General features: G+C 45.6%; 1 protein-coding gene across 1 annotated transcript in view; it reads right to left on the bottom strand.

Moving 5' to 3' along the window:
• ALK (ALK receptor tyrosine kinase) overlaps nt 1–18,040 on the bottom strand; it is a 673,357-nt gene that overhangs the window by 473,328 nt on the left and 181,989 nt on the right. Inside the window, exon 2 of the mRNA XM_059405373.1 lies at nt 9,988–10,107. Within this exon, the coding sequence (XP_059261356.1) occupies nt 9,988–10,107 (120 nt within the window). The remainder of the gene's footprint in view (nt 1–9,987; nt 10,108–18,040) is intronic.

The following is an 18,040-nucleotide window of genomic DNA, read 5'->3' on the forward strand; positions in this document are numbered from 1 at the left end:
AAAGAAAGAAAGAAAGAAAGAAAGAAAGAAAGAAAGAAAGAAAGAAAGAAAGAAAGAAAGAAATGGGTCTCACTCCGGTTCAGAAGGTGTTAGTGACATGCTCTGTTTTGGCACAGAAATTTCTCCTCAGGGTCAGTCCTTACAGTGATTTGGTTAGTTAAGAATCATGACCATTTCCATTTTTCAGATGACAAACAGAACCAGGGGGTGATTTATTTATTGGCTGAAGGTAGTGAAACACACAGGCCCTGGAGCTGGAAGCGGATTCCGCATCTCAGACCCCAACTGAGCTCCTTGCCCACCGTGCTGCTCTTGGCTTTCAGACCGAGGCTGGCAGACAACTTGCCTGAATGTTAGAGATGACATTTAAATAGGCAACAAGGAGGTCACTATTCAGAAGACCTGGGTTCCCAAACCTAGTCCTATTGTGCCTGGACCCCAGATCTTGTTTTTAAGATGCTCTTCATGTGATCGTGAGGTAACTAGACCAGGCTAGTTACCAGTGGGTCCTTCCACCGCAGGATGGTACCAACCCCAAACTGATGCAACCCTTTGGACATCAGGAACCTGCTGGATTGATGGAGACCTGAGGACTTAAAGGGATGACATGCATAAAGCCATAGATAGGAGTGACATCTGAGGAAATGTTTTGCAGCCCAAGTTCTGAGAATATATCTGAACCATCGCTCAAGCATCTGTGTGGTCGGTTAGATGTGGGCTCTTCTATGCAGATGACCTGGGTTTGACTCTCAACTTTGCCACCAGCTCTGGGCAGATCGCTGACCTCTCTGGGTCAAGTTTCCTTATCTTAAGATGAGGGTATTTGACCACTGTGGACCCTGACAGCTCACGATTTCTAACCAACCAAATTATTCTAGGCATCTACTCAAATGGACTGGGTAAAGTTCTATTAATCTGAGGTCTCTTCTGGAATATATTTGCATATGAGATTGCTTTGACAAAACATTTCATTTTAAAAGGATTTCCTCTCATTTTTCTCACTCTTGATCAGTCTTTTTCCTGCATATGTTTTGGACACATGTCTTTCTGGACTGCTTAGAAATGCTCCATATAAAATATCTCAGATGTCCCAAAGCTGTCAAAACAAAAATTCCTCAGCTCACTCACGTCTGCTGAATATGCTTTTTTAGATTACATAAAGAAAAAATAAGCCTGCCCAAAGTAGTTAATGTCATAGCTTTTAATTTTAAACCAAAGTATATCCAACACAGAAACTGTTTTCCCCTTAGCCCTCTGTCTTTTTCTGAAACCAACTGCCATGACTTTAGGAATAAGAGGGCTGGTGAGAACATCCCTACCCTTTACTAAAACAGAGATCCTCAGGGGCTCTGGGCTGGGAACTGAGAGACCCGAGTAAACTCCTAGTTTGCCCCTGGATTGTTTGGCAAATGCTGCAATTTCATCTAGTATGTATTTATCAAGAACTCAACTGAGTACAAAACACTGGCTTAATCACTAGAAATGCAAAAGGGAAAAAATGTGGATTCCTTGACCTCTAAGAGCTTACAGTCTCAGAACCATGATGATTCTGGGCCAGAAATAACTAAGATAAGTCACACTAATAAGTGTGACATCAGAAATATAAAGTACTGTGGAAAGACACCACACAACTTTCCTTGGTGAGAAAATGGGGACAGAGTGAGGTCTGCAACCTTGCAGGCTGCTCCAGTCTGGGGGTAATGTGGTCACCAACTGCTGGGAGGGAATGCTTCCTATATGGTCTCCAAAAAGAAGCTCTGTCAATCTAATAGATATACCATGTCTTTGCTAAAACTGAAAAGTCTTATTTCCCAACCAAATCTTCCTGTTAGTTTTGATGGATCATCAGACCCAGGGATATTGCCCACATACACAAAACAATCACACAACGAGCATTTAAGAAGCACCTTTCAGATGGGTGTTGGGGACTATCTTAGACCTACGAGAAAAGTGAACTAGAGCAGAATCTCTATAAGGAGCAGAGGCAAAGAACTTGGCAAACTGTAGACACCGACTGGATGAGTACATGGGTGATAGATAAAAATAGATGGATAGACACATACATGCATATAGGGATAATAGATGAAGATGACTTACCTTCTTTTTTTATATTTTTCTACAAATTTTATTTTATTTTATTTTATTTTAATTCAATTAATTAACGTATTATTAGCTTCAGAGGTGGAGGTCAGTGACACATCAGTTATAGATAACACCCAGTGCTCATGATACCACGTGCCCTCCTTGAGGCCCATCCCCCAGTTATCCTATCCCCCACCCAACTCCCCTCCAGCAACCCTCAGTTTGTTTCCTATGGTTACAAGTCTCTTATGGTTTGTCTCCTTCTTACTTATCTCTGGTTGGGCAAATTAGATTCATCCATGATTGCTCTATCAACTGACCTAGTTTACCTAGTTAACAGTTACCTAGTTAACTGACCTTAGTTTCACTGACCTAATTTAAAAGGGATGAAATACAACCTAGGAAATTTACTGGGTTGAAAAGAAACATCAGGGAAGTTCCAGGTTTTGTGATGATGGACATAATCTAATGGAGTTTCTTAGAGAATTTGGAATGTTCAAGAAATAACCATTTCCTGTACAAGTCAGAATCTTCTCAGATACTGAGAGGGGAATTATACCAACCCAATGTTATAAAAAGCATTCCATCAATTTTTCCTTCAGAAAAAAATCCAAGGAGGAGGACACATGAGCATAGTCTGGGCATCGGTGAAAGCCCCGATGTGGAGGCAGGAACTGAGCTGGGCCTTACAGGCTGGAGCTGGTAGGCTCCAGGGAGACAGGTTCAAGGGAAGCAAAAACAAAGCAGCTGGGAACAGAATGGAATGAGAAAGCAAGAAAGAGGGGAGAGGAAGAATGTAAAACATAAGGAGTATTTACGTAAGGGTAAGAAAAGGCTCTTAAAGTCCTTGTTCCGCTTTATGGTTCAGTGGCTTCAACACTATTGATGATTTCTGTATCTAAAATTCTTCCCCACCTTGGCTTCTGAGACGATCCCATCTTCTGGTTCTCCTCCTATATTTCCTATTTTTCCATTTCTGTGTGTCATGCTTCTTGTCCTCTTACATGAAATATCCAGAATCTTTATCCTCCAACCCCCAGCCTCAACCACAACTTCTATGCTAATGACTCTCCATCTCACCTCTGTCCTAGACTTCTGCCTAATCCAAGACCCAGACTTCCAACTCTCTACATGTCACCTTCACCTGGATGTCCTGACAGCATTCATGTATAACTTGCTCCGCAGAGCTCTCCCCATCTTCTCCCCTCTAGATGTCTTGGTCACCATCTCTCCTTGCCAACTGTTTCTCCTCCTCCTCATTTCAGTTAACACGACATTCATCTACTCAGCCAGTGAAGCTGGACTCTCCTGGATGGACAACTAAGTCATGCTCACCCCATAGCCAGAATCTCTCCCCGATTCCCATCCTGCCATTCCTTCTCCAACCTATGCTTCACATGCAGGATCATGTCTAAATCCTGAGTACATCCGGAAGTAACTGTCTCCTAGGCTCATCCCTGCTGCTTCCTTGCAGGTCCTCCCCGTCCTGTGTCACTGACATTGACCTGGTCCTAAACATGCCTTTGCACATTCTTTCCCTCTGCCTTCTCATTGGTTTCAGGGTCCGAGGCCCAACTGAGCTGTCCCCATCTTCAAAACACCTACTTCCGAAGTCCCCCACAAACTGGCCCTGCTTCTTTATTTCCAAGGAGCTTTGAACATGCCTTTGTTTCTGCACCTGTCATACAGAAGGCATATCTGCCTCCTCCTTGAGAGTTCTTAAGGGGAGTGATTGTGCCCTATTTATCACAGCAATGCCTAGAGCAAAACCAGTCATATGGCTGGTATTCCAAGAATGTGTATACCCATCCACCCATTCTCTGTGGTGTCAGAGACACACTAAGGGGGAAATGATGCAGGCAGGTAGGGATACTGAAGCAACCTTCAGTGGGGAATCACCTGCATCAGAGAACCACCTGCCCAGGTAGGATTGCTGAGACCATATAAGCAGGAGAAAGAATACGGAAACAGGAGACCAGAAAGGCATGAGTGATCCTTTCCACATTCGTCTATCTGTCTCTATCTTTGTGTGTCTCTGTTTCCATTCCCTCATCTGCCTCCGTTTGTCAATGCTTTTCCCCATGTTGTGACAATTGTTTTATGTATTTGTTTATTTATTTGGGTTTTTTGTTTGTTTGTTTGTTTGTTTAGAGAGACAGAGAGAATGAGGAGATAAGGGACAGAAAGAGAGAAAGAGAAAATCTTAAGCGGGCTCTATGCTGGGCTTCATGATGAGCTCTGCACAGGGCTTGATCTGATGAACAAGAGATTATGACCTGAGCCAAAATCAAGAGTTGGACGCTTACGGGACTGAGCCACCCAGAAGTCCCTGTGACATTTGTTTTAAATGGTTCTCTTTTGACTTGCTTTTCTTGTCTTTGCATCAGTTGGTGAATCACTCTTATATCTTTTAATCTGCCTGTTTCCTTTGGGCTTCTCTTTATTCAATCTGCCACTAATGGAGAAATGGCTGGTATTGCTGAGTGGGCCTATGTGCCTTCAATTTAAAGATAAGGGATATGGGGGCGCCTGGGTGGCTCAGTGGGTTAAGCCGCTGCCTTCGGCTCAGGTCATGATCTCAGGGTTCTGGGATCCAGTCCCGCATTGGGCTCTCCGCTCAGCGGGGAGCCTGCTTCCTTCTCTCTCTCTCTGCCTGCCTCTCAGTGTACTTGTAATTTCTCTCTGTCAAATAAATAAATAAAATCTTAAAAAAAAAAGATAAGGGATATGATCACGTGCAGCAATTTAAACAGATCTTTTATGGAAACACCTAAGCCATCTGCTTTTTATGTGATTTTCATGGTTTGGGTTCATTGGCCCTGAGCAGGTCAGCAGTACTCAGGGTGGATGGCATACCCTGTTCTTGGTGGCATGTGACTGCCAGCATTGCTGGTACCCCTTAGGACTCAGTCTTTTTGGGGAAGGCAACCACAGGCCTTGTGCTCACCGTGTTGTAGATTAAAATATGAGAGTATGGACTAAGAAAGAACTCAACTTCCCAGTTCAGTGGAGCAGGGTGGGAACAGAATACAAAGAGGCCTGGACTGTCAGGGCAGGGGAATTGTTAGGAAAGCTTTCAACCATGGTAGTGGTCCACGAGGGAACTGGGAGCTGCTTTTCACTGACACCAGGCCCTTGAGGGCGGAACAGCTGATCACGTCCAGCCACATTAAATATGTAATTTCAGAAATGTGATCAAACTGACTTCTTGCCAGAGATATGAAGCAAATCCCATAAGAGGCTAGAGAACCTTTTAGTTTTCCATTTTTGATTCTGTGGTAGGTTGATTTTTTTTTCTTTCCTTGAGAGAGAGATATGTTTAATTTACCCAATGTTTTCAATCAAAGAAATTGATACATTAACAGCACCGGTGATGGTGGCAGTGGCAGCAGGGAAAGTAATTAAAAAGTCTAATTTTTCTTTCTTTCCAATAGCACCAGTCCTTAAATTGGATGGGTCTCCATGGGCTTGGAAGCAGACGAAGTTTTAATAGGACTTTTATTTAAAGTCCAACAATGGCTTTTTTGTGCCCTAATGTTGGGTGTTAGGAGGACTCTTTCTTTTCCAAAAGTCCATGTAGACACTGCAGGACTGGAGGGACGAAGGGCTGTATGACTTTATTAGGGCTATCATAACAAAGTCCTGCAAATGGGGTGGCTTGAAATAATAGTCATTTATTCTCTCACAGTTCTGGAGGCCAGGAGCCCCAAATCAAGGCATTGTCAGAGCTATGCTCTTTGACAGCATTAAAAGGGATCTGTCGGGGCGCCTGGGTGGCTCAGTGGGTTAAGCCGCTGCCTTTGGCTCAGGTCATGATCTCAGGGTCCTGGGATCGAGTCCCGCATCGGGCTCTCTGCTCAGCGGGGAGCCTGCTTCCCTCTCTCTCTCTCTCTCTGCCTGCCTCTCCATCTACTTGTGATTTCTCTCTGTCAAATAAATAAATAAAATCTTAAAAAAAAAAAAAAAAAGGGATCTGTCCCATGCTTTTCTCCCAGCTCTTGGTGGTTTCTGGCAATCCTTGGCAATCCTTGGCAGTCCTTGGCTTGTAGATATGTCACTCTAATCTCTGCCTCCATCATTACATAGTGTTCATCCTATGTATGTATCTATGTCTTGTTTTCTCTTCTAGTAAGGACCTAGTTACATTAGATCAAGCCCTCCTCTAAAGAAGAATGGGCCCGATTATATCTACAAAAATCCTATTTCCAAATAAGGTCACATTCACAGGTACTAGGGGTTAGGACTTCAATTTATTTTTTGGGGGGACACCACTCACCTTTTAACAGGAACAACAGTCTAGACTGCCTACAGTGCCCACATTTGGGAAGAAATGAATTAGCTGGCCTACTCGGGAGAGCCTCAATTTGGGGGCATCAAGTCTCATTCTATAGCTGCCTAGATCTTGGGTATCAGACATTCAGTCTGAACACCAGGTCATCCAGGAAATGAGAGCTGTCTCCATGGAGGGAAGACTTCACCTTTGAATTCATTTTGTGTTGTAGTAGAAAGAGAACTCTGACTTGGAGTCAGACAATCTGCGTTCAGTCTTGTCTAACTGCTGTTCTGTTCCATCATAGGAGCTTGTTAATAAACTCCTTTGGCCCTCAATTTACATTACAGACATGGGATATAAATAATTTCATAACAGGCTTAAGTGAGAAAGAGGTGTGAAAGAGTTTTGCCAAGTATCAATGTTTTTGTTTTTCAGTAAGTAAGAACTCTCTTCCTCCTGCTCACCTAGGGCAGAACCTTTGGATGTATTACGCTTCATATGTTGGTCTGATTCTTCCCACACCTGGAGTGGGCAAACATGCATTCAGTAGGTGGGACACCATCTGCTTCTGTTCCTCTAGAACCAAATGTGGTCACAGCCTTCAGTGGCCTCAATCTCTTAGGCCCTGGAGCCACCAGAATGAACAGATTTTTATCTGGGTGGGTAGTAAGAGCCCAGTCCTCTAGCCAAGCTTATAAATAAGTCTTAAGGTATCAGAGCTGATGATAAAAGGAACAAAAAAAGGTATTTCTTTAGATGCCCCCACCTCCTTCAAAGCCTTGGGGCAGGACTGTGTGGCTCTTCGCTCATCAATGATGAAATTAGCGGGCTGCCGTCCTTCAAGACAAGAAGCGAGAAAGCGCTGGAATCTGATACCAAATGCCACTGAAGAGAATATATTTTATACAACATAAAAGGCCCCAACATAAATTAGAAGAAATATGGGAAGACTTCAAAAAGGTAGGTCAAACTTTTTCCTCAAGCAGATAATTACAGGCTGGGGGTGAGTAAATCTTGTTAGCCTCTCACCACCTCGTCCCTTCTCATAAAACACCGGTGAAAAGAAAGCTATGCTCAATTCCGGACTGGACAGCCTGCCTGAGAGGGCCAGCCAGCCGCTGTCCGTCATGACACCTGTGGGCAGGCTGTTGCCCCCCCCTCTCGTTGCCCCCTTGTGAGTCCCCCCACTTCCAGAAAACGCCTCCCACCTCCTCCCCAGAACGCAGGTGCCAGGCTCCACGACTCAAACACCCACGTCAACTTGCTGAGACTTGGTTACTTCTCACAGTCTGAAGAACTATCCCTTCAGGCAGCAATTTTCCAGTCAAATTTCTCTGCCCAAGTTTGAGGCCTTAAAATTAATGAAGTTGTTAACATTTCTTAAAATGTCTTTCACGGCAGTTGAAAGGTGTGGATTTATCACCAGGGAGCCTGCTAGCCTCTCTGGTTCATAGACACATGTGGGCTGAGCCCCCACAAATACCCTTAAGGGGACAGGAGTCTTGGCCTTCAGTGTGCTCTGTGCCCCCAGAGGCACTGGCTGTGGCGGGGGCTTGGCTAGCTGCCTACGGAGTTATTTCTCTGGCCTCTGAGTCCTGAGAGAACCGGAGTGAGTCTTACCTATGTATGTATTTGTATCCCCTCTGCTCTCCAGCAGTGGACCAGGCACACAGAGGTGACGGGGGAGGCAGGCAGGTCTCCACTGAATTAAATATAGTAAGATAAAAGGCTCTGAAGTCCCTTACCCTCAATCAAGGAGTCACCAAGGCAAAATCAGTTCTTCCGACCCTGTGACTCAACGGCAATGATGGTACTGTCTTTGGCATCTTTATCCAGCATTTGGGCAATGTGTGGCCAATGGTCTAGGTCCTCCTCTCAGCCTAGAAGGCAATTCGTGAGGATTCTAGGCCACAAGGAGAATTTGAAAAGGATGTGGGAATACCCCTGATCTCCACTTTTGCCCCAAGGCAGCATACCATGCTACCTCATTTTACAGGCAAGAAGGGTGAGGCCCAGCAAGAGCAAGTAGGCATAGCAGGGCCAAGCCCCAGGAGACAGCCACTTAACAAACTTCCGTGGCTTTCTCCTTTTGACCTTCAACCTCCTTCTGGATGTTCCACAGAGGAGGGATGCAATGCTCTCTGTGTCACGCAGGAGGGAGGTAGACCTGCCTTTTCTTGGACATTCTGCATTTTATAGAAGTTGTCATCCTGTGGAGATACTGAATGACTTTGAGAGCGAATTCAAAATGTTATCCAAAGACTGGTTGTATCACAAATCTGGTTACAAAGCAATAACGATACAAAGCCCCAGATTTCAATTATTTATAGACACTTGCCCTTATCACAAAATGACACTCAATGTCTGGCTTAAATAAAATCAAGAAGTAATTCTTATCTGGGATCTTCTGACAACTACTGATCTTCCTCTCCCACTAGGGAGGCTTAGAAGCAGCAGGAAACATCCCAGTAGAGTATAATCCTCTACCGCCCTAGGGCTTTGGATGCATTTTTTTTTTTTTTTTAAGTTCGAAATGAAAGGTACAGTTAATATGAACCAGGACCGGCTACATTTATGCATGAGGGATCGCGGTGAGTGGGAAGATTTCTGTTAGGTTCATTTTTAAAAGCTTGGGTCCATTGGCAGAGACTGAGTGTCAGGAATAGGTAAATATGCCCAGAAGGGAATCTAGAACTTAGTGCTCTACCAGGTTCATAAATACTTCATTGAATCAGACTTCATGAGTATGTCCTATCCCTGGAAGCCTTTTGTATTCATTCATCATGCACAAGTCTTTATGAGAGTCTTCTATGTAATACGATAAAGTGGGGAAACAAACACATCTTAGTGCCTACCCTCATGGGATTCACTCTAGTGACGTTCAAGAGAAAAGAAATGTCCACCTGAAAATACACCAACTCTTCCAAACCTGCTCTTTCCACTGCAGAGGCCCAGCTTCTAGGAGCTGTTAGAATGTTAGGCGTTAGCACAGAGAACGAGGAAATCCTACACCATATAAATATGGCCTCCTTATGGCTCCTAGACCAGGACGTAGCAGATTGAGTAGGTGGCCTCCTGGGAGCAAATCTGAATGGAAGGGAAGAATTCTGGTTTTGTAGTTAGAGAATCCAGTCTGTGCCATCTTATTAAGCTCAGTTTCTACATCTGTGAAAGTGGAATGAGACCTGGCCTCCTTACTTCCGAGGTGATGGCAGAAGCACATGAGTTGAGCTAATCTCTAGGAACATGTCCAGGTATCTTTAAAGAGTTACCCAAATGTAAAGGAGTCGCTTGAGGGGCCCTGGAAGACTGGTGACCTTCAGAACAACAGAAACATGCATGAGTCAGAACCCTGTATCGAGAAACCACAGTCAAAAACACCGGTAAGTCTGGCGTCTCATGATTGGTCAGGGGTGTCAGGAACACTATACACCATAAAGGCTGGGGGTTGGGATATGGTAGCAACAGAACTGTCGACTTCCTCTATGATAAAGAAAGCCACTGTGGGTCTGGAGAGGCCAGGCCTGGCTGGAATGTGCACCAGTGGAAGATGGAGGACACTAAAACTCACAGTTCCCTTAATTATGAGCTGGTGATTATACATCACCAATAACTGTGAAAGATACACTTACCATATCGACTGCGATGAGACAGGAAAGGGAAAGAGTCTTTCATTATCCATGTCAGATTCCACGCAAAAGGATCAAGAGGAGGAGAAGACAGGCTTGTTGGCGATTCCAAGGAGCTGTGACCTGGACATGAAAACAGAGAGAACAATGACCCGTGTGCTTGAAGTGTGTCTTCTGTCACTCATATGGCTTCTACGAGAAAGTGTGTAAGGACTTTCACATCATCCACTGGAAAATCGGGCAGGAGGGGCGGTGGCGGGGAGACAGACTGTGCCCCTAGTAGACAGAATTGACCTCAGCACCTCAGTACACATTTTCTACCAAGGCAGCCAAATCTAAGAAGTCTGAATCTTGTGACCAACACCCTGACAAACATCTCTGGGAGATGAACTAGAAGCCAGGCTACTTAATGGCTTGGTCTAATGGCTCTTTTCAAAGTCTATTCTTCCTATAAGAATTTGTACAACTTCATAGAGAACTCCATTCATCTTGTCCAGATAATGCCTCTACTCTATTTTATGTTCAGAATCGTTACTTCATCTAATGCTGTTTGCTTGGCTTATTATTGCCTTACCAACGAGAGGGTTGAAATTGCACTCAGAAGTTATGAGATTTTGACAATTATGTTATATTCAGGGACAAAAAAAAGCTAGGTGATGGGTTTTCCCCCAGCCAACAGTCCAGGCAGCCACAAAGGATTAGTGGTCTGATTTGCATGAGAGAGAGAAGGGTTGAGAAAAAAGGAGCAAAAGCAGCATCATTCCTTTGCTTAACAGTACAAGTGGGTTTTGTGTGGCGTAAAGTAATTACGATATACCTACAAATCAAATGAACACAGGTTACATGCTCTTATGCAGCTCTTCCCAGGAAATCCCCAACTCACTCCCTATTTGCTAATGTTCATGGCAGGCAAAGCCTCTCCTGCTGGAGAAGAAAGAGCTTTTCTGTTAAAGTTGAAAATCGGCCCTGTTTCGTAGACAGATGTGCAGCAAGAGTGAGTGTAGGAGAAAGGGAAGGAAGGGGCCTGTAGCTTCCTTGGGCCTGGCCCTCTTGCTGGGCTTTTAATCTGCGTAATCCCACATGAGATCCACATTGGCTGAGACAAGCATTATCACCCCATTGTACAGATGCAACAACTTAGCAGAACAAATGATGGAATCCGGAGCTGAATCCCGGTCTGCCTAGTATCAAAAGGCCACGCTCCACTGTGGGCAGGCTGATTTGCTACTCAAACATAACTCTTTTTTTTTTTAGATTTTATTTATTTATTTGACAGAGATCACAAGTAGGCAGAGAGGCAGGCAGAGAGAGAGAAGGAAGCAGGCTCCCGCAGAGCAGGACCCTGAGATCATGACCTGAGCTGAAGGCAGGGGCTTTAACCCACTGAGCCACCCAGGCTCCCCTCAAACATAACACTTAAGCCACCTTCAGGAGGGACTTGGTGAACAAAAAGAGGAAGAAGAAGAGAAAGAAGAGCAGGAAACAGCAGTAGAAACCTTTTTCCAGCCTGTCTGCTTTGTAGTTTCTTCCAGATCCCCTCCACAGCATCTACTCCCTTGTGAGTCTCAATCCCTCTTCACATGCTGTGGGGAAATAACTGTGCTGGGTGGCCAGGGCAGCCTTGCGTCTCTGGGCTTCTCCACGGTTTTGTCTGCTGGTGCCTCACTTGGGATCACATGCCCCTGCACCTAGACCAGGATGGGCATGCTACAGTCACCTTCCTGAAGGAGACATCCTGATCTCTGCCTTCCAAAGACTGCAGTTGGAAGTGGGAAGGGTTTTTGACTCTTTTCCTCCCACTAATCTAAAGAAATCAGAACTGAGTTGACTGGCACCCAGATCCATCTTTCCGGTAACTTTTTCTACATATGATTCAGGGGACATGGGCTGAAAGGGGTCAGAAACTCTGCTGATAATTTCAGAGAGAAGCTATCTCATGTCACCCTTGTGTCAGCTCTGTTTTGTAGATGGGCAATGGGGCAGAGAGACATCAGGCCCAGAACCACACAGGTCTCCTTGGGGGCAGAACTTGGGCTTATTAGTCTTAAAATTAATAATATGAACTGAACACATATGGACCAGGCACTATGCTAATAAGCACTTTAAACACGTCTCCCAACAACCTTGTGAATGGTACTATTACAGGTCCTCATTTTGCAGCCAGGGAAACCAAGGCTGAGGGAAGTTAGACTCCTGGACTGTGACCACAGGGCCAGTAGGCAGGAGACCAGAGTCAACAGACTAGGTCAGCCCAATGCTACAGTCCATGTTCCTTCCACCACCCTTCTGAGCCCCCACCAACCAGTGTATGGGGTCCTTCAGCTCTCTACTGGGCTTCAGGTCCCCAGGGGGCAATGGCTAAGGTCCAGGGTCACCACTGAGCATGTTCCAGAACAGGGCAACTGTACGGGGGCTCTCTGAACTCACGACATTGGCAGCCAAACCCTGCAATGACCTCTGTGCGAATAACAACTTGCATCTCTAGGTCTGAGTCATCAACATAGCTCAAGTTTTAAGTAGTTTTGAAGCACGAGGAAGATCAAGCCTAGGCAGTGTTTCCCTGCTTCCAATTGAGGTCATTTTTCTCAATCACACCGTCTGGGAATGGTACTAACTTCCTCCTGGATGAGAAGCACCAAATGGAGCGCGCTCAACTTCAAGAAGCACTTATGGATCCGTGCGTGGGCACAGAGCAGCAGATGACTTCCAATACAGATAAAGGCCAGGTTATATATTGAGGGAGAAAAAAATATCTGAAATCATTCAAAAGCAAGGGCTCTGAGGGCTGAGTCATGGCCCAGCAAGGAGCCACAGGCATCACTGTGGGTCATCCCTAAGATAAGCTAAAGCATTTTCTATCCCAAAATGCCAATAAATTGGTGGGCATCTTCAGAGAGGAATAGTGGAGAAAACGCAGAAATACAGATGCTGCCCTTACAGGAGCTCCTAGGATTCTTGCCTGGAATCTGGGTTTCTGTGGTTCCCAGAGGGAGACAGGTAGTAATTTCTTGCATGGCGGGGAGTGGGGGGTGGCAACCAGAAGGATGGGCCTCCCCCACGGGAAAAAGTAAAAACCAAGAAAAACACAGCCCACATAGATGAAGTTGGTTTTGCCAGTATCTGAAGCATGAGATACATATGAGTTCTAGCCAAAGTCCACAGAACATGCAGAAATTGGAAATATAAAGGAGAAAGTAGCTCTGAAGCTAACACATGCAGGGAAGAGGATCTCCATCTCCTTTATGCCCTCACTCAGACCCCATCCTCACCCTCGGTGGCGAGGGGGGTCTCCCGGCACAGAAGCACAGATGCCATGAGATGCAATCCATGGAAGCAAGAGAATGGCTTAGTTTTGGGGGGCTTCCCTTTGGACATGTTAGGGTGCAGAATGAAAGGGGCTTCGTCAGCACATATGTATGGGGTGAAGGGGGTGAGATAAGTCCTGCTAGCCAAGAAGAGTGCATCTTGGACCCTGGGAAGTGGGGTGGCAAGGAAAGGGGAGGGGAAAGCAGGAGCAAGAAGCTTCAGGTGCCCAAATGAGGCTGGCCTTTGATAGCTGAGACCACTGGAGGAGCAAAAAGTACGGAAACGGACTCTGGGCTGAGGGCATTATTGGTTGGCTATAGGTAAGACTGTCCAAACCACTCTCCCACCAAAATACCCCACAACAACTCTGAACTTTCCAGAAACAACCATTTGGGAGATTTCATGCTGAATACTGAATTTCGTCGCAGTGGTTTTACCAGCTGGCAGTGACCAAGGACTATGAATTTCACACGACCCCAGGACATGAGACCATTCCTGGGTTTCACTGGAGGCTTTTGGCCAGTGAACAAGGAATCTGTTTTAGCCAAGCACTTGCCCACTTATAAACTCATCCTCTCCTACCCAAAGTGCTGGTTTCTAATTCTGACTTGGCATGACCCCCATAGAACCCTATTCCTAAAGCTTTAGAAACTGTGACCTTTCTTCCTTAGAGAACTCCTCAGTGAATTTCTCCTTGTGTGACAAATAAATATGCTCAGCATTTTTTAAAAACACTGGTGGTCAGGGGATAGGGGCATCATTGTTTTATTATTTGACAGTTGTTGAAATTTGGGGGGTTTGGGCCTTTTCTCTTCTCTATCTAAACTCACTCTCAAAGGGATCTTAACCAGGTTCATGCCTTCAAACACCACCTGTATACTAAGGCTACTAAATACAGCTCCTGGCCCAACTTCCCTAAACAGCAACATATATCACCAACTGCCAGTTTGAAATCACCATTTTATTGCCTGATAAGTATCTCAAACTTAACATGTGCAAAATGACACACTGGTCTCCACTTAAACTCAGGTGTTCCCGTTTCAGAAAGTGACGGCAAAACTCTTCCGGTTGCTTCGGGCAAAACCAGGAGCAATCCTTGACTTCTCTCTTTTCCCACCCGGACATCAATTCATCAGCAGATCTCGCTGGCTTTCCCTGAATTCTGTCCTTTCCCTTTCTCTCCCATCGCCTCTCGGCCTGAAGACTGCTGAACACACTCCCAACCGGCCTCCTGCTTCTACGATTTTTCACTCTTGGGGAGTTTTCCATATAGCACTTAGACTGTCCCTTCAGCCCTGAAATGGCTTTCACGTGGCCTATGTCATGGCGTAGTCCTTGACAGCCCCTTATGAACCGGCCCCTGGTTCTCTCTCTGACCTCATTTCCAACCATGTTTCCCCTTGCCTGTGGAGCTCCAGTCTTCCAGGCCTCCTTGCCAACCCTCAAACTCACCAAGCAAACCACCACCTCAGGGCCTTTGCATGGGTGGTTCTCTCTGTCTGGAAAGCTCCTCCTTCCCAGAGGCACATAGCCATTCCCGCTATCCACCCAGGTTTCTGCCCAAAGGCCACCTCCTCAGAAAGATCTTTCAGATCAACCTGCCAGAAACAACCTGCCCTGTAAACCACTCGCTATCCCCTTGATCTGCATTTAGCATTTCTTACAGTTACATCTACTTGTTTATTGTATGCCTCCTGCCCTAGGTACGGATATATCCCCATGCCAGGCACATAGGAAGCGCTTAGTAAATACTTGTTAAATGCATGAAACCAGAGGGGCACCTGTGTGGCTCAGTGGGTTAAAGCCTCTGCCTTCGGCTCAGGTCATGATCTCAGCGTCCTGGGATCGAGCCCCACATCAGGTTCTCTGCTCGACAAGGAGCCTGCTTGCCCCTCTCTTTCTCTGCCTGCCTCTCTGCCAACTTGTGATCTCTGTCTGTCAAATAAATAAATTTAAAAATAAATAAATAAATGCATGAAACCAGAGCCTTGGAGAAAAGTGCTAACTCTGACACTTGCTAGCTACTGGCCTTCATGCTAATCACATACTCTGGAAACTCCACATTTCCAAAATGATAAGACCAAGAATAATGTATGTTCTACCAACCCTCAGGGTTTTGTAAGGGCCAGATGAGCTAATGTGGGCATGATCTACTCTTTAAATATCACTTATGCCACTCTGGAAGTTTTACACCTCTATCTCCGCTTCAGAATCTAAAATGAACGGGCGTCTTGGTTCCCTTTCTATGTCCGGGGATCTTGGATACAATGTCCAGAAACGGAAAGTGCTCCCAGAGAGCTGTTTCTGTATTCTTCACCAGTTAATTATTAACTCTACCAACTGTCCACAAACTCTATTACTCCAGATCAGCCAATGGCCAATATCTTTATTTCCAGTCTGTATTTTACACGTCTCACTGTGTGTCTATTTATTCCTAAGCCAATGTACATAATATGGTAAATACATCATACTCACCTCAGTATAAATAATAAAGAGCTATTTGTGTGTGATGGTTATTTATATAAATGCCCTGGGTTCCCTAGCAAGCATGTTTTACAAACCGACATCAATAAAATGTAAAAATGCTTCTATTCTAAACACTTCTTGGAACCGTTCCTGCCTTGCCTCATACGCGCTCTACTTATTTATTTTCCTTCCGACAATAAAACAATCAGTGACAGGCTGCTAGCATTTCTCCCTTATTCGAAAACACACTTAATAATGCATTCTTTTACAATGATTTTGTGTCACACAAAGCAAAGCTTAATGTGGTCAAGTGAATAGTGGTCCTGACGTCGAATGGGGGTGGCGAGCAAACCCAGCAAGGCCAGGCGCGTGGGGCAGGCCGCCCAAGGGAGCATGGTCCGCATGCACCGGGCTGCACCCACACCTGCTCAGCCAAAGAAACCCTCCCAGTGCGTTTGCATGTCTCCTGGAGTCAGCGGTGATGGTGGAGTTGTAACAGGCGGTTCATAGAGCCTGAACAACAGAGATGTGATTTTCAAAGAATAGACAGAGAGAGATGTGCAGATGTGTCCTTTGTCCCGAACACGCAGACCTCCCACACCTTCGCCGGGCCTGAAAAATCAAGGGGTTGAATCAGCCGTTCACGAAGGTCCTCTCCAGCTCACACATAGCTTATTTGCCACGGTTTGCTTCCACATTTCCTTCCAGCTGGCTCTTTCAGAGAGAGGGCTATTAGCGTCAGGGGTGGAACGTGAATGGAGCTCAGCAGCCCCCACTCCACCCTGTCCTTCTCCAGGCTCCACCCTCTCCCTGCCAGGAAGCTTCAAGTTCCTTCTTCGCAGCTCGGGTCCTGAAGCAAAAATTATCTCCCCTAATAGTCTCTTGTACTACTGAAAGCCAGAGTTTCAACACATGTGTTTTGTCTCTCCCCACACCCAAAAGGATCCGTGTATAACTGCTGAGTTCACTCAGCAGTGAACCACATTCGTCAGTTGGGAAAAGCAGGCATTAAGGAATATTAAGGGAATATAAAGGAAATTATGAGGCTGGTCCCTGCCCTTGGGGAGATGGTTACCTGCAGGGTATACTACACCCACACCAAAAGGGGCATCACAAAGGGGTTTCTGCAAAAATGGCTAAGACGTGTAAAGTTGAAGCTTCATGCTTCTGCTACTATGTACTTTCTTGGCCCTATTTCCCACTCAATCTTTTTGCAGTCTTTGGTCTCTAGGACACATGCTTTCAAGCTTCTGCCTAATTTGATCTCTCCCTAGAACATCCTTTCTTACCCACTGCTTTCCTAAACCCTGCCCTTCCTTAAAGATCCAAGCCAAGGGACGCCTGGGTGGCTCAGTGGGTTAAGCCACTGCCTTCGGCTCAGGTCATGATCCCAAGGTCATGGGATTTAGTCCCGCATTGGGCTCCTTGCTCGGCAGGGAACCTGCTTCTCTCGCTGCCTCTGGCTGCCTCTCTGCCTGTTTGTGTGTACTCGCTTGTTCTCTCTCTCTCTCTGGCAAATAAATAAAATCTTTTTTTTTTAAGATTTTATTTATTTATTTGACAGACAGAGATCACAAGCAGGCAGAGAGGCAGGCAGAGAGAGAGAGGAGGGAGCAGGCTCCCCGCCTGATGCGGGACTCGATCCCAGGACCCTGAGATCATGACCCGAGCCGAAGGCAGCAGCTTAACCCACTGAGCCACCCAGGCGCCCCAAATAAATAAAATCTTAAAAAAAAAAAAAAACGATCCAAGCCAAATCTCTCCCTCTCCAAGGGTCCCCATCTTCCCTGAGCTCGGGCCCCATCAAAGCAGTTGAGCTAGGATTCAGAAAGGACTAACACAAACTCAGCTGAGGGGCACCTGGGTGGCTCAGTCAGGTAGGCATCTGCCTTCAGCTCAGGTCATGATTTTGGGGTTCTGAGACCAAGCCCCACGTTGGGCTTTCTGCTCAGCAGGGAGTCTGCTTCTTCTTATCCCTCTGCCCCTTCCCCCTGCTCATGCACACTCTCTTGCTCTCTCTCAAATAAGTAAATAAAATCTTAAAAAACAAAACAAACAAACAAACAAAAAAACTCAACTGGTCCCTCCTGCCTCATTGACCACCAAGACTTATTGCCATTCAGGATAGTGACGTTTACATCCTTTATCAAATGTTGTTCAAATTTCCTTCATTGCCCATGACAACAGAAGATAATATGTTATTTTCACTCACAGATCTCAAGCTCACAGATTTAGAAGAAATTAGGGAAAACTCAAAAGGGCTGTTGTTTAGTCTTATGGAGAA

The sequence above is a fragment of the Mustela nigripes genome, chromosome 7, assembly GCF_022355385.1.
Source record: "Mustela nigripes isolate SB6536 chromosome 7, MUSNIG.SB6536, whole genome shotgun sequence".
Lineage (NCBI taxonomy): Eukaryota > Metazoa > Chordata > Mammalia > Carnivora > Mustelidae > Mustela > Mustela nigripes.